General features: G+C 38.0%; 3 protein-coding genes across 4 annotated transcripts; all 3 read left to right on the forward strand.

Moving 5' to 3' along the window:
- Positions 1-1,036: 1,036 nt before the first annotated feature.
- Positions 1,037-2,810, forward strand: pxdc1a (PX domain containing 1a). Of its 2 annotated transcripts, XM_079613507.1 has the most exons (6): positions 1,037-1,248; positions 1,401-1,643; positions 1,737-1,837; positions 1,933-2,047; positions 2,152-2,245; positions 2,373-2,810. In XM_079613507.1, exons 2-6 carry the CDS (start codon positions 1,403-1,405, stop codon positions 2,584-2,586), a joined length of 765 nt encoding a protein of 254 aa, XP_079469633.1. In that variant the 5' UTR covers positions 1,037-1,248; positions 1,401-1,402; the 3' UTR covers positions 2,587-2,810. The 2 variants fall into 2 exon arrangements, with proteins under 2 accessions (XP_079469633.1, XP_079469632.1); XM_079613506.1 differs by having other exon boundaries at positions 1,044-1,643.
- Positions 2,811-5,735: 2,925 nt separating this feature from the next.
- opn4.1 (opsin 4.1) lies at positions 5,736-7,732 on the forward strand. The gene has a single exon (XM_079613497.1). The coding sequence runs from the start codon at positions 5,875-5,877 to the stop codon at positions 7,375-7,377; it is 1,503 nt and encodes a 500-aa protein (XP_079469623.1). The 5' UTR covers positions 5,736-5,874; the 3' UTR covers positions 7,378-7,732.
- Positions 7,733-8,216: 484 nt separating this feature from the next.
- Positions 8,217-10,286, forward strand: tmem53 (transmembrane protein 53). The gene is made up of 3 exons (XM_079613505.1): positions 8,217-8,473; positions 8,704-8,807; positions 9,145-10,286. Exons 1-3 carry the CDS (start codon positions 8,419-8,421, stop codon positions 9,841-9,843), a joined length of 858 nt encoding a protein of 285 aa, XP_079469631.1. The 5' UTR covers positions 8,217-8,418; the 3' UTR covers positions 9,844-10,286.
- The last annotated feature ends 4,585 nt before the right edge of the window (positions 10,287-14,871 follow it).

The raw sequence follows: 14,871 nt of genomic DNA on the forward strand, positions 1-14,871 counted from the left end.
CATGTGACAGCAATACACTTTCTGACCACTGCCAGTGCCAGGGCCATTTCCAAAAAATGTATTTGAAATTTGTGAAGTGGTTTATCAATTTTCATAAAGTTCCCCAGACAGCTAAATTCTGGGTCAACAGGTAATTAAATTTGAGTAATCTTATCCAAGACATCACAAAAGTCCATCCAGAAATCTCTCACCTTCACACACAACCAAGTACAGTGTAGGAAAGTGTCCACATCTGCAGCACATCGGAAACATGCATCCGGTAGATCAGGCTTAAACTTGTGAATTTTCTCTGGAGTCAAATACAACTGATGAAGGAAATTATAGTGAACAAGCCTGTACCGTGCATTGATAGTGGCAGGTAAACTGTCTTTACACAACTCTGACCAAAGGTGTTCTTCAGTTGTGATATTTAAGTCTGATTCCCACCATTTGCAAAGTATTGTTTTCTTATGCAAACAAAGTAAATCAGTAAATTCCATATACCATTGCTATTGGAATATTATGTTGATCACCTTAGCATCATTGACACAGTAACTAAAGTCATGGTTTGATACATTTGGTGGAATATAGGTGAATGTAATTTACTCTATTTCATTGGGTGGTTAATTATAGCTTTAAAATAGTAAGCGATTAAAGGATTGACCAATGCCATGATACTGCAAGTGTAATACTGCGCTTAAAACTACAAGCAAATCCCACTACCAATCCAATAGAAACTGGATTATCCCACCTGTTGCTCAGTGCACCATCAGCCAAATTTCACTTTAACAGAGGACTACAAGCTTTATGTAGGCGTTTTTAAATGGTTGTTTTAATTCAATGTTTTAAGGATACGTACATTTACTTTGGGAGTAATGAGAAGGAAACTGGGTAAAAGTACTTTTAATTACTGTTTTTTTTTTCTTCTTTACCATCACCTCGAGCTCAACTCTCTGCATTATGCAAACGAGCAGCGGCACTACGCGGCGGCAACCAATGAGATTGCCGTTAGTAGCCTGCCGCCTGATACAATTGGATACTGCGACAGAATAGGAACGCCCACTAGCACCCGACAGGAATAACAGACTCGATGACCTTTAACGGTTTTAGTCGATGTGTGAACTTGAGAAATTCATGAGTTTGGATGGGAATTCACAGGGACTGCGCACAAATGGGGCGTTTAGAGCTCACTATCTGCAGGCGAAGAGGAAAGCTGAGGAGTTTGAAGTTTGTACAACTTGTGTCAGAAGATTTGCGTATCCCACAAAAGTAATCCCACTATTTGCTTTCTAATTTTGATGGATATTTATTTAGCCGCTGTTCGATTTTTGAAGCGGAATCCATCTTCTCTTTACTTTTTTCTTTTTATCAAATTTAATTTAGAGATAATTTCGATTTAATGTGTTTATGACACGATTCAGTTATGGCAGGTGTTGATACGGATTTCTTGCCTCACCTGAGCGTAAATGACTGCTGGGTCGTTGGGCTCGACCGCTTCGCTGTTGGTCCTGCTGGAGAAGAAGACGAGTTTTTCGAGATTAGGACCGAATGGTCTGAAAAAAGCATAACATATCTGCGAAGGCGATATCACGATTTATTGAAACTTGTTAAGAATTTGAGCAAATCATTTCCAGACGACAGAGGACGTTTGTTGATGTTTGATGGTATGACATTTATGCGCATTTATGTCATTTGAAATAAGTGGCCATTTAACAGTTTGGAGACTTAATTTGTGATATGTGTTCATGTTTTTTCAGCACTACAGAGGATAAAGGAAGCAGAAGAAAATAATAATGTTGAAACCAGGTTGGATGAAGTAGAAAAGTTATTGAGAAATATAATAAAAATGCCACAAAAGGTGATTCTAAAGACTAGCCCATCCCCTATGTCAATAATAATTGAATTGATGCCCTATTGTATAGGTCAATAATTATGCAAGTAATTACTTTACAGTTCTCCCAGTCTGAGGCAGTTCTTACATTTTTCAAGACTTCACCTGTTGACTATACCTTGAAAACCATGCATGAACCAATCCAGCCTTTCAACAAGAGTCCTGTCACTGTAGCTGGTTTGTATTCATGAATTCTCCTGTTTTCTTGATCTTACAGAGAACTGATTTTGGATTTTAAACAAGTTTTTTTTTAGCTAATATAATATGATGCTTTTCTACAGATGTCAGAAGGGCCAATGGGTTTTGTTTGGCCAATACAGAAACAGTTATTTTTGATGCGTATTTACTAGAAGGAGCAGCAGAGCCGTCTTCAAAGTAAATATCTGACAGACACATCCTAATAGTCACTCTTCTGTTTCTTATATTGATATATTGCTCATGTGAGTTATGTGGAATCAACATGTATGGAATCAAAATGTATGTTTTGTTTCTTCACATCCAGCTCTGAGATTGAGTCCCAGATATGGAACAGAACGAGAATTCTAAACGGAATCCGATGTGTCAAGGAAACTGTACAAAAACCTGGAAAGGGGTTCATGACTTCTGGCACCACTGAAAGTAAAGATACAGACTATCAACATAAAAAATCACAAATTACTACTAGCAACTTGACCTACCTCCACCAACAAGCCAGTGAGACAGACATCCTTGAATGACATAATGGACTTGACTGTGTAATTACATCTTTATATTTGAAAAGTCTACAGATATTATCATTTTTAAAGTTTTGTCTGTTTGTCTTGTTTTTTAAACAAAATAATACACTTCTAAATAATTTGCAAAGATTTATAAAATATAATTATAAGATTTATATGATTCATATTTTGTATGTTAAGATGAACTGTAATATTAATAAAAAAAAGTTAAGCAGTTCTGATTCATGTTTTTCCCCCTCTCTGTTCATTTTATGGCATTTACAAATCATATAACATGTTTCGTTGATAGCTTTAATAGTTCAATTATTGTGAATGAAGGTTGTTTTACACTATATATATATATATATATATATAAATATACACACCCCAAAACAACATTTTGAAAAAATAAAATAAAAAATCCATTACATTGAGTGGCACCCTAATATACATATATATTAGGGTGCCACTCAATGTAATGTATTTTTTATTTAATTTTTTCAAAATGTTAAATGTCTCACCCCCTCATTCTGTTCCTTTTATGATGCATAGTAGCAGTGCCAAGCATTATTTACTGGTAGCTCAATGAGCTCAAATGTTGCAGTACATTTATCACAAATAAAATCTATTTTATTTACATTTTGTTCACTGCCATGACTTTCCAAATCCTAACAAGTCCACCTTTACAGCAGTTATTGAAGAGGTTGCTGCACTGTTGATTATTAGCTGCTGAAGTAACTATTTAGTCTACTTTTTGAGGATTTTTGCATTATTCTGATTTGTGATGTCAAAGTTAATATTACATAGTATCGGAAAATGTTGCATATTGTAAAACTTTGTTCGCGTTGAGCAGAGCTACCAGTAATAATCATTAGAATACATCTAAATTTTGTCAGCTTTTTTATTACTAACACATTTGGGGGGTGAGAGGATGAAAAATTGAAAAAAAAAAATTTTGAGTGGCACCCTAATATATATATATATATTACATGGCTTGTTTTTTTAGCAGAAGGAATACAATCGTTTTTAAATCAATATTTTGTGTCAAATGATCTATTTATTTGGTAGGTCAGCCTGTTCTCACGTAAATGCGTCTCTATTGCACGCAGTGTGTTTATCGTGCAATTTATATGCGAAAATTAGTTTTTGCGTGCATATGATACACAGTTTTCTCGTGCATTTGATACGCACTGCATTGCGTGTAATACACATGCACCCCACACCACCAATTCTACCCAAACGTATAATACACACGACACCACACCACTACTAAACCTATACCCTAACCAACCCATGTGTATCCTATGCACGTAAAAACAAATTTTTCGTGTATACATTACACGATAAACACACTGCGTGCTAAAGAGACGCATTTAGTGGGGGTCCTGATCAGCCTGTCAGGGTTGTCTTTGCTATAACAACCGCCTCGCTCTACATTATCCCTTACATAATATACAGACACACACACAATATCCTTAGGATGTTTTACACTATACATCCAAAAGTATGCTGATACTCAAACACCACACTTTATATTGTTGTTGAGCATTTAATATCAAAACCTTTTGCATTACTGGTTTTCGCTCTCCTTGTAAGTCATCAAACATATCTATGGGGATATGCTCCCAATCTGATGTCAGTGTCCGATGATGAATGATGGCACGGTTGCAGTCCAGTTTATTCCATAGATGTTCAAAGGGGTTCAAGTCTAAACTTATTTCTAGGCCTGTCAAGTTCTTCAGTAAAACATTAATTTATGGGCCTTGCTTTGTGGCCAAAGAAGGCATTGTCATGTTATAAGACAAAAAAGCCCTCTTGTCACAAATTTGGAAACACATTCTAAAGAATGCCATTGTATTTTAGATTTTAAAGGGCCTAGTTTAGAGTTTGCCCATTAATTTGAAGCTGCGGTGCTTCCATGTAGTGCTGTGTTAGTACTAAGGGTAGAATATTTTTTTATTTAGTTAAACACAATTAAAGGTCAAAATAAAACTATATTCAGTTTTAATAATGACTGCTGGGATAAATACATCTGTTTTTTTTCTCAAGTAGGTCAAGTCCCTATCCTGAAACAGACTGAAGGCTAGTATAGGCTGATCATTATTTAGCTGGAACATGGAGAATCATTTCAGACCACATTCAGGTCAGTGAGCAGTTCTCACGATGAGGGATGTTAATCAGTCCTTATTGAAACTGTCACTGTGCTCCACTTTCACATTGCATAGATTGATCTGACTCACTGCATCCACTCAGACAATCCATATACCCTTAGTTTTGGGTCAAAAAGAGTTGTTTCCATCAACATCTGGCCTAATTTACTACTCTAAACAACAAACAAAGGAAGCATCTTTGTAGTTAATGAGTTCTAAAAATCGAAACAGCTCTACATTTCTTCCTGGTGACCTCTTTACCGCTCACATGCTTGTCCAACTCACTGCTGGGGTGCTTGCCAACATTTCAAATGATTACACATTCAAACTTCAAATGATATTATGAAAATAGGGCCATTCATGTGAAAGGGGACATCTTTCTCTGTGTCATTGCCATTTATTATCAAACACGATAAAGAAAACAAAGTATATGAAAAGTCTGCATTTAATGTTCTCTCTCAAGTCTCATAAAAACATTTTTTTTATTAAAAAAAAAAAATATATCACTTAGTTTGAACTTCCATCTTTTGTTACGCACTCTATGCATATTAATTTAATATTTTGTATTATTGTAAAATGGGTCATATTCAATCTTGTGTGTATGCTATTTCATTGGAAAGCACTTAGAGCTGCATTTATTATATGAAAGGTGCTATACAAATACAATTATATATATAATATGTATCATTTTTTGTTATATATTATTATTTCAATATATTTGATAATTTAATATGATTCATAAATTGTTAATGGTCTAATATATATTTTTCTTTAATTTCAGATATATAAGGCAGGATTATAATGGGTAAATTTGATAATAAAGCAAAATAGTCCAGAAATAGTTCAATATGATTTTAACAAGGTCAACATTTTGAGTGTTTTTGTTTACCATTACCATAGACCAAGTGACACTTTTTGACCATTACAACAAGCCAAGTTGTGAACTACTTACTGATCAATAATCACTTGGTGGTGCATTGATTAGTATATAAAAAGCTAATGTAGGGAGCCACCATTCACAGACTGACACAAAGAGGAGAACAGCACTGTTTATTTAAAACAAGAATGTGACATTTTTTTCAATTATTTTAACAGAATTTCCTTCAGTTTTGTATAAAAATATATTTAGGACTCTGAGTGAGACATCAAGTCACACATCATGAGCCATCACTCTTCATGGAGAGGGCATCATTGTGCCCCTGGAGACAACAACTGCACTGCAGGCTTTAAGGAGTCCTTGGGCAGCAGGAACTACAAGTTAGTCCATGTGCCTTTCCATGGGCCGACCCACAGCCACCACCATGAGCCTCCACACCCGTTTCCCACCGTGGATGTTCCTGATCATGCTCACTACATCATCGGCGCTGTCATCCTAATAGTTGGCATCACCGGAGTGATTGGAAACGCACTGGTGATCTACGTGTTCTGCCGGAGCCGTACTCTTCGCACTGCAGGGAACATGTTTGTGGTGAACCTGGCTGTGGCTGATTTCTTCATGTCCCTCACTCAGTCGCCCGTGTTCTTTGCAGCCAGCATGCACAGGCGCTGGATCTTTGGCGAGCGCATTTGTGAGCTCTACGCCTTTTGCGGTGCCCTTTTTGGGATCTGTTCCATGATGACTTTGACTGCCATTGCTGCTGATCGTTGCCTAGCCATAACTCAGCCTCTTGCCTTGGTGGGCAACATTAGCCGACGCAAAGCAGGCATGGTGTTGGTCGTTCTGTGGCTCTACTCCCTTGGCTGGAGCCTTCCGCCTTTCTTTGGCTGGAGCGCTTATGTCCCAGAGGGTCTTCAGACTTCCTGTTCTTGGGACTATATGACCTTCACTCCATCAGTTCGTGCGTACACCATCTTCCTCTTCATTTTTGTGTTCTTCATCCCACTAGGCATTATTGTCAGCTGCTACTTTGGAATCTTCCAAGCTATCCGAGCAATGGGAAAGGAAATTAGAGAGTTGGATTGTGGGGAAACGCAGAAGGTATATGAACGCATGCAGAACGAATGGAAGATGGCGAAAGTCGCCCTCCTGGTCATTTTGCTTTTTGTAATATCCTGGTCGCCCTACTCTGTGGTGGCCCTCACCGCCACGGCAGGCTATTCTCATCTCTTGACCCCCTACATGAATTCAGTACCCGCTGTGATTGCCAAGGCCTCAGCCATCCATAATCCCATCATCTACGCAATTACGCATCCAAAGTATCGGGCGGCTATTGCCCGTTACATTCCAGTACTACGCACCATCTTACGAGTGAAAGATAAGGAGCTCCGTTCCTCTTTTAGTTCCGGCAGCGTTAGTTCCCGTCGTCCGACCCTCTCCAGCCAGTGCTCCCTGGGAGTTAGCATCGGCAATGCAGCGCGAGCTAACGGCCGCTGGGGGAAGACACGCTTGTCTTCTGCTTCAGATAGTGATTCTTGCTGGACTGAGAGTGAGGCTGATGGTTCCAGCGTCAGTTCCCTAACGTTTGGTCGCCGTGTGTCCACCGAGATCTCTACAGATACTATCATTCTTTCACCAGGGTCAAGTATTAGCACTGTCAGTGGGCAGAAATCAGAGAAGGCACACAAAGTTGTAAGTGTACCAGTGCCGTCAATTACTTTTGAAACAGATGCAGCAGATGAGTCTCTGTCTGATGGAAAGGCTTTGCTCCTCGGAGGGAACTAAGGGAAGGACGCAGCTCTGCAGGGTACTAGTAACTTTAGTAGCTTTGACCTATTCTTTTTTATTAAGAATAGATGTCCTTATTTACTCATTGCATGTCGTGAACAACCCTTGTCTTGTTAGTTTTGTGAACTTTGTTTTTAAATTTTTTTAAAATATTTTTTAGATTGTTTTTGATTTCCAGGTTATATGTGAATTTAGAAAATGTATTATTATTTGAATTATAAAACCGGAATAATAACCATCTTGTTTTTGGTGTGATCAAGATATTGTGGCGTGTAGTGTGACTGTGTGAGTAAATGTATGTGAATATAATGTAAGGCATAATAATTTTTATTTAAATAAAACAGCATTTACAGATATCATCAGTAGTCCTGTTTATGCTGACATTGTGTATTTATATTCTAATGTTATTTAATTCTAATTGTATTTCAAATAGCAGTGAACGCACACTACAACAAATTCAGAAAAATGTGGTGGCCTGTTTTATACCTGGTCAATACTATAACTTTTACTATAACTATAAATAAAATAAAATAAAATAAAATAAACAATTAAAAATTCCTAGAGTCTTAGGATCTCCCAAACAGAAGACGAGGTCACATTTTGTTCATTGTACATTCCTAAACCTGCTCTAAAAATGAAGGCACTTCAAGCACACTTAAAATGTATGAATTTCATTGCATTAGAAACAGAATATAAAACAATGCACCTTTTATCAGAACTGGGATCATATTAATTTTAAACAGAATATCTATTGGTTTTAATGTCATTTTTATTATCAACTATTAATCTTTTGGTAAAACGGTTTGCTTGAAAAGTGACTTTTATTTAGAATTTTTGATTGTGCCTTGTGAATTGTGACCCGGATGTTCTATGAAACAATGACACGCTGATGTTGCCGGCTTCACTCGTGTTGTATTATCTTCTTCAATCGCCCCTGTATGTGACTGTCTGCTCCGCTGCACGAGAGCTGTGAAACGCGACACTCATTTGAAGCGAATTATTAATGGCTGACAACATATTTAGGAAATAACTGTCAATATGGGGGATGATGGTATAGACTACAACATAGTTTTTCCAGAGGCTCTGATCTCAGGTAAGTGTTGTTCTAAGGCTGACAGCAGCACTGAGTGAGTTGATTGTTTGATTAATTATTTGTTGATGTTCATTTTATTCAGCGCAAATGCATGGAAGCCTGCAACCTGTGTTTATAACCGTATAGGCGTTAAATTAGATAGCTTTAATAAGAATAAGCCATTCATGTCAACCACTAGGTGTGTTTCATTGGATCCGTGTTGTATGGATACGTTATTCTTGTGTTGACAGAGAAACACTGGCGCGGATCAAAGGAGCCAGTCGTTATTCTCCTTGGCTGGGCAGGCAGCAGAGACAAACATCTCGCCAAATACAGCTCCATTTATAACGAACAGGTGACACATTTTCCTAAAGGCCTTGAAAACATACATATATTGGCGTTTCTTTAATAATGGACACTTTTGGTAATGGACTGTGAAGTAAAACACACACACACACACACATTGATTTTTATAAAAAAAAATAAAAAAAAAATATTTGATTACCATAGGTCTAATATATATATTTTAAATTTTTTTTAAATCTAAAGCATTTGAAAAAAATCCTAGTTTTAATGTGACCTTTGTATATATAAAAAAGAAAATCATTGGAGACCCTTTAAATCTGTTTTAATAAAAGTTGAAGTTACACCCATGTATAATGTTCTTACAACAGCTTCTCATTTCGTTGCAGGGATGTGTGACTCTACGCTACACGGCTCCTTTGAAGACTGTTTTTATTTCAGAACCGTTGGGCTACAAGGAACTAAGAAGCACTGCGCACAAATTACTTGAACTTCTGTATGACTATGAGGTGGAGAACAACCCAATTTTCTTCCATGTGTTCAGCAATGGGGGCTTCATGCTTTACCGCTACATGGTTGAGTTATTGCTTAGTCACAAGCAGTTCAGCACTCTGTATGTGGTGGGCACAGTTGTGGACAGTGCACCGGGCAGCCAAAACATTATAGGGGCGCTCCGAGCGCTCAAAACCACTTTAGGGCCTAAAGTCAATGTGCTACTGCAGTACTTCCTTCTGACACTGTTTGCTGTGGCGGTTTTCCTTCTCAGGATTGTTTTGTATCCTGTGACCAAGTACTTTCACAAGAACCACTATGATGCCATGACGGATCACCCGGCGCCCTGGCCTCAGATGTACCTCTATTCCAGAGCAGACCGAGTGATCAGGTACAGGGATGTGGAGAAGATGGTTAAAGTGTTGCGTCAGAAAGGGTTGACGGTTGAAAGTTTTGATTTCATCACCCCTGCCCATGTGAGCCTGTACAGAGACTGTCCGGAGGACTATTCCAACAGGTGCAGGACGTTTCTGACCTGCTGCATGACTACTTCAGAGGAGACCCTGGCGAAAAAGCGCCTCCAAGTGCAACACTGATTATACAGTTTTTGATCGGCTATATAATACACACACTTGTAAATGTATAGGTCCTCAACCTATTTGTGAAATAAAAAGCACTGCTGTTTAATAAATTAAACAAACTGATCTTAAGCCCTAAATGAAGTTAAACAGGGTTAAATTTGTACCCAAATCTCTTGATGTATTTGTCTTATGCTGTGAATTCAATTGTAATTTTTTGGGAGTTATTGATTTGTCACATTATTGAGACTTTTAGACATTGTGAATTAGTACATTTGTGTATTTAGACATTGTGAATGAATAATGTATTAATGTATTTGACTAATGTGCCTTCCTTAAATAAAAGCTTCTGTTAACTAAACTTGATTAATGTCAACCTTTCCAAATGGATGTTTGTGGTACTGGTAAGGTTGTGGAAAACCTGCTTAAACTAATCTTACAAGTTTGTCAAATAATTTTACAAACAATTTTAGATCAGTTACATAAAAACGCAGATTTATCTAACTTGAATCCAAAAAGTAAGACTGATTACTGTTGACTAATTGCTGGCTGGGGCCAGTTTTCTAAACTGCTTAGACCAGTCTTACAAGTTAGTCATAGATTGTGTCTTAAACCGCAACTGCCCCCAAATATAAGGAAAAGTAACACAATTTAAAAGGTTTATAGTGATTATACATTTGTGATGTCATGTGAGAAAATGAGATTTCAAATTTAGCAAATCACTAGAAACTGCTCACTAAGCACATCTGGTGGTAAATGTGGTGTAAATACAATGAGAATGCAGCAAAAACTCTATTCGATTCAATGAGGAAATCGGATTTGATTTAAGATGGTTTTCATAAAAAATATATAAAACAAATCATCATCAATCACAAACGAAAGGACGGGTCATGGAAATTGTTCAACCCTGAAACTGGAACTGGTCACTCGTCACAGCAACAAACACTTCCATTGTATAACTCCTATGCTTCTTTGTATTAATATTGTGAATTTGCCCAGTATTTAACCAGATTATTTGGCTCAGCTGGCTGGAATTGTGTCATCACGAGCGTACATAGTTTATAGCCTACATCCTATCTGATTCCTATACCAACATATAGAAGATTTTCAAGTGTGCAGTACGTTCAGGCTACGCTCAAATTTGTCATAGAGAGATATTTCACTCCAGGCAGGTAAAATTGGCCTTTGTCAGTCTTGACAGTCAGCCAGTTTGTGATCAGGGGGGCTTCAAATTGGTCAGGCAGAGGTTCTCATGGCATGTCTCCGACTGTCACGTCTGACATTTCAGAGCGAGTCACTGGCATTTGTCTCTCTGGAAAAGCCGTCTGTGGCACTTCATATATCATTTCGCGCCACTGTTAGGAAAGAGAGAAAGAGAGGAGTTTATTTATCTGTTTAGACAGATGAACATCGCTTATTGGACTGCATTATGAACGAACTGCTTTCTGTCTGGTTGGTCAAGCTGCTTGCGTTGCTTGTTGTTGCTTGAAAAAGTTAAATTGTTATGAATGATTGAACCATGACTTTAAGTTTAACCAATTTCAAAAATAATATAGTTAATGTATTTAGTCTTATCCTCACTTTTATTTTGATTCTGTTAGCCACTGTTCACTGAAGTTAATTGGTAATCGTAACTGTAGAGGTCAGCATTTCTCCATGATTCACCTGCTTGTGCTAAGCCACTTTATCTCCGTTCCTTTTCCTTTAAGTGTTGACCACTGTCATTTTTCACTGACCCAGTTGTTTCGAGGCTCAAACTATAGGTTAGCCTACTTTCTATTATGCGATGATGCATGTCTATGACAAATAATTGCACAAGATGTAAACTGAGCTAATATTATTCTTCACAATTACTCAGACCAGGATTACGAAACATTCAATCTGAGGTTAAGAGGAGAAGACGACCTTTTGGCTTTCAGATAACTTTTATCATTGGATTTCTTTTAAGCAGCAGGCATGTGTAATTGACAGCACACTGTATAATAGCGACGCCTGGAAAAAGTCCTGAAATTGCCCTGAGAGTTAATGAAGTCGCACAGTGTGATGAGGGAAGATTGTGGTGGTGGAAAGGGGTCAACAGGCCTCTTCAGCCCTCTCGTCCATGGAAAATGGCTGCTGTCAGCCGCCGAACATTATGGGAATCTGAATGCCCACACAGCACACTTGCCCAGAGATTAATGTTTTGAAATAGAGGCGTTTGGCAGACAAGCCTAATTTTCAATATAGGGAAACAGCAAGTTTGTGCTACTGCAGTTAAATTTACATTACATATTTTTTTCAGTTATGTATCTACATAAGACACTGGCTATTCAGAATGTAATATAGCTTACGACCGAATACTGCTAGGTGTAGCCTATCCAATAACAGAATGAGTTGGCAATTCAATAACTTTTTTGAACATTAGTGTGTTTCATTGTTGTCACATGACCTCATCACATTGCATGTACACAATTGCTGTCCAGTAATGGATTATAAAAAAAAATATTTTTCTATTTGAATCCAATTTTGTGCAAAAATGTTTTTTTTTTTTCTAATCACATAATGAATAAAGAAATAGATTAATTGTATTCATACTGTTAATTTAATGAATTAGAAATCGATGGTCAAGTTAAGTTCGTTGCATTTTGGGATATAGGCCTAGCCTACCCCAAGCTGTATGCAGCACATTTTGGGAAATGAAGGCTAGTAGGTTCATCCATTTATTTAATACAGAAAATATACATACTATGCAGCAATTAAGAGTATTATGGTAGTATGCTATTACGAACACATCCATGTAAGACTTGCCGTGTTTGGTCTGGGTGTAATGTCCAATTTTGAACAACAGATGACAGTATCGACCAAAGCATAGTTTTTTTAAGATAGAGCCTAAAAAATGTAACAAAACAGTAGGCCAAAATTACAGAGAAATTTCAAATTTTGTGTCTAACAAAACCCATTAGAATGGAGTTTCCTTAGCCCATAAAAGCAAAAGTCCTGTGGCTCGACTTTTACTTCTCTTATATTTATTCAATGCAGTGACGGTCAAATATATCTGTTTAGCTGTTTGCAAACAAGAGAGATGAAGCTCAGAACAATAGAAATTATTAAACAGACCCATTCACATTAAGTTATCACATGCACAGTGATTTCAGATGTTTTTTTTTTAAATGAAAGAATGTTACAATTTTTAGTAGTGACACTTTTTTTTGCTAGTGCTGATGGACAGCTGGTAATGTTCTTGACAATATAAAACAGAAGAAATTTTTTTTTTGGAGCATACCTTGAAATTAAAGATAACCCGCAGCATTGGCATTTACAGTCAATGGCCATCAAACACAGAGGGGGATTTCTGTGAATTTTCTAAATCTGTTTTGGGATTTTGTGACTGTCACTCTCTTTTACTTTGAGTTTAATGTCAAATCGTACATCTGTTTTTACATGCATTGCCCTTTGGATAACTGAGATAGACTGCTTGTGAAGATATACTGCCATATACAATTGCCATGCACTCATTGCTCCATTTCTGAAGAGCAATATCTGATATGATATTGTTGCCCTTATCCAAAAGGAAATGGGTAAATCTGTCATGACTGCAAGTTATTTGATAGCCCTTGAAGAAGTTTCAATATTTCATAGGATTTAAAATTTTGACCAAACTACATACCTTATGAAGAATCAGAAAATGTATGATATAAATAAAATTATTATTTGTATTTTTTTTTTAAAATGAAACTGGATACTTCAAAAAAAAAAGCAACATGCCTAAATATGCCTTTTTAAATAATTCTTAAAGGGACACTCCCCCCCATTTTTTCAATTTATTTGGTCATCATTTACTCACTCTCATGTTTGTTCCCCAGTGGATAATACAACGAAAGTCAATGACTTTTTAAAAAACACTTTTTTTTATTTCCCCCCAAATATCTGCTTTGACATGAGGGTGAGTAAATGAATAATTGGCATTTTTGGTTGAACTATCCTTCTAATAAAACATCTGTCTCATCATGAAACCTCTGCTGAGATGTTTTTGAACTGAAGATAGGCCTACTTCCAGTCCAGTCAATTCTAAAGCCTCGTTGCCCATGCCTGGGTTATGACCTGTCTTTCCTGAAGCTGGTTGTGTCAACACTGTTGTATTTTATGCGGTGTCTCAGGTTTAGAGGTTAACCATAAGCCGATGTCTCCGTCTGCTGCTTCCTCTTCCATCAGCTGTATTTGTGTCATCTTTTGTTTTGCAGCTTTGGATGTCTGGTGTCAGGAAACAGACACATCACATCAGCCCATGTTTGTCCTTCCGTCTCCTTCACTCCCCCGCTTTTTTGGCACAGCGACCATCGGCGCTTACAGTAAGCCTGCAGGGGCCATTCCCGGCCCGCTGGCCTTTTCCTCCACACCTGTTTCAGAGGAGACATGTTGTGTTAGAGCTTCAAGTCCCTTCCACTAATGAGCAAAGCGTCCCACTGAAAGGAACATCGAGCGTCGGCCCCCCTCCCACTCGGGATGAAAGCGTAAGAGAGACATGGCCAAAGTCGTCTTCGCTTTGACAAACATGAAAAGCTTCCCTGGTGTGTAACTTGAGGAATTAGACACTCAGAGAAAAGAGAAGGGCTTCCAGTCGGACTAGGCTTGCAACCGACCTCTCCAACCCCCCTTGCAAGTTTCCACTTATGAGAAAGAGGAGAAATGAAGAAGAAAGGGTGAAGGAAGAGAGAGGGGCCCTCGGCGTGCGAACAGCACCTCTCGGAGCGCGGGTTGCGCGAGATTGTTCAAAGTGACTGCGCTTCACAGAGCCCCTTCAAGAGAACATCTCCGGCTCTTCACAGCCATCGCATCTGACAAGCAGCGGGCTCCTGTTAAAAGCACTGTCGAATTAGATCTACAAAACAAACCCATGCTACACTAGAGGTGGACTTGGTTCGAGAGCACGTGTGTGCCTCAACGGCGCAGAGTTTGAAAGATTGAAAGTGTAAAAGTGCGACGACACTGGTCCCCGAGCACACGTGGGGTGTGTTTAATTTGACTGATATAGGGCGCCGCAGACGGAAGTATGTCTAATGAAGGGGA

This window comes from Phoxinus phoxinus (assembly GCF_949152265.1).
Source record: "Phoxinus phoxinus genome assembly, chromosome: 5".
In the NCBI taxonomy this organism is placed as follows: domain Eukaryota; kingdom Metazoa; phylum Chordata; class Actinopteri; order Cypriniformes; family Leuciscidae; genus Phoxinus; species Phoxinus phoxinus.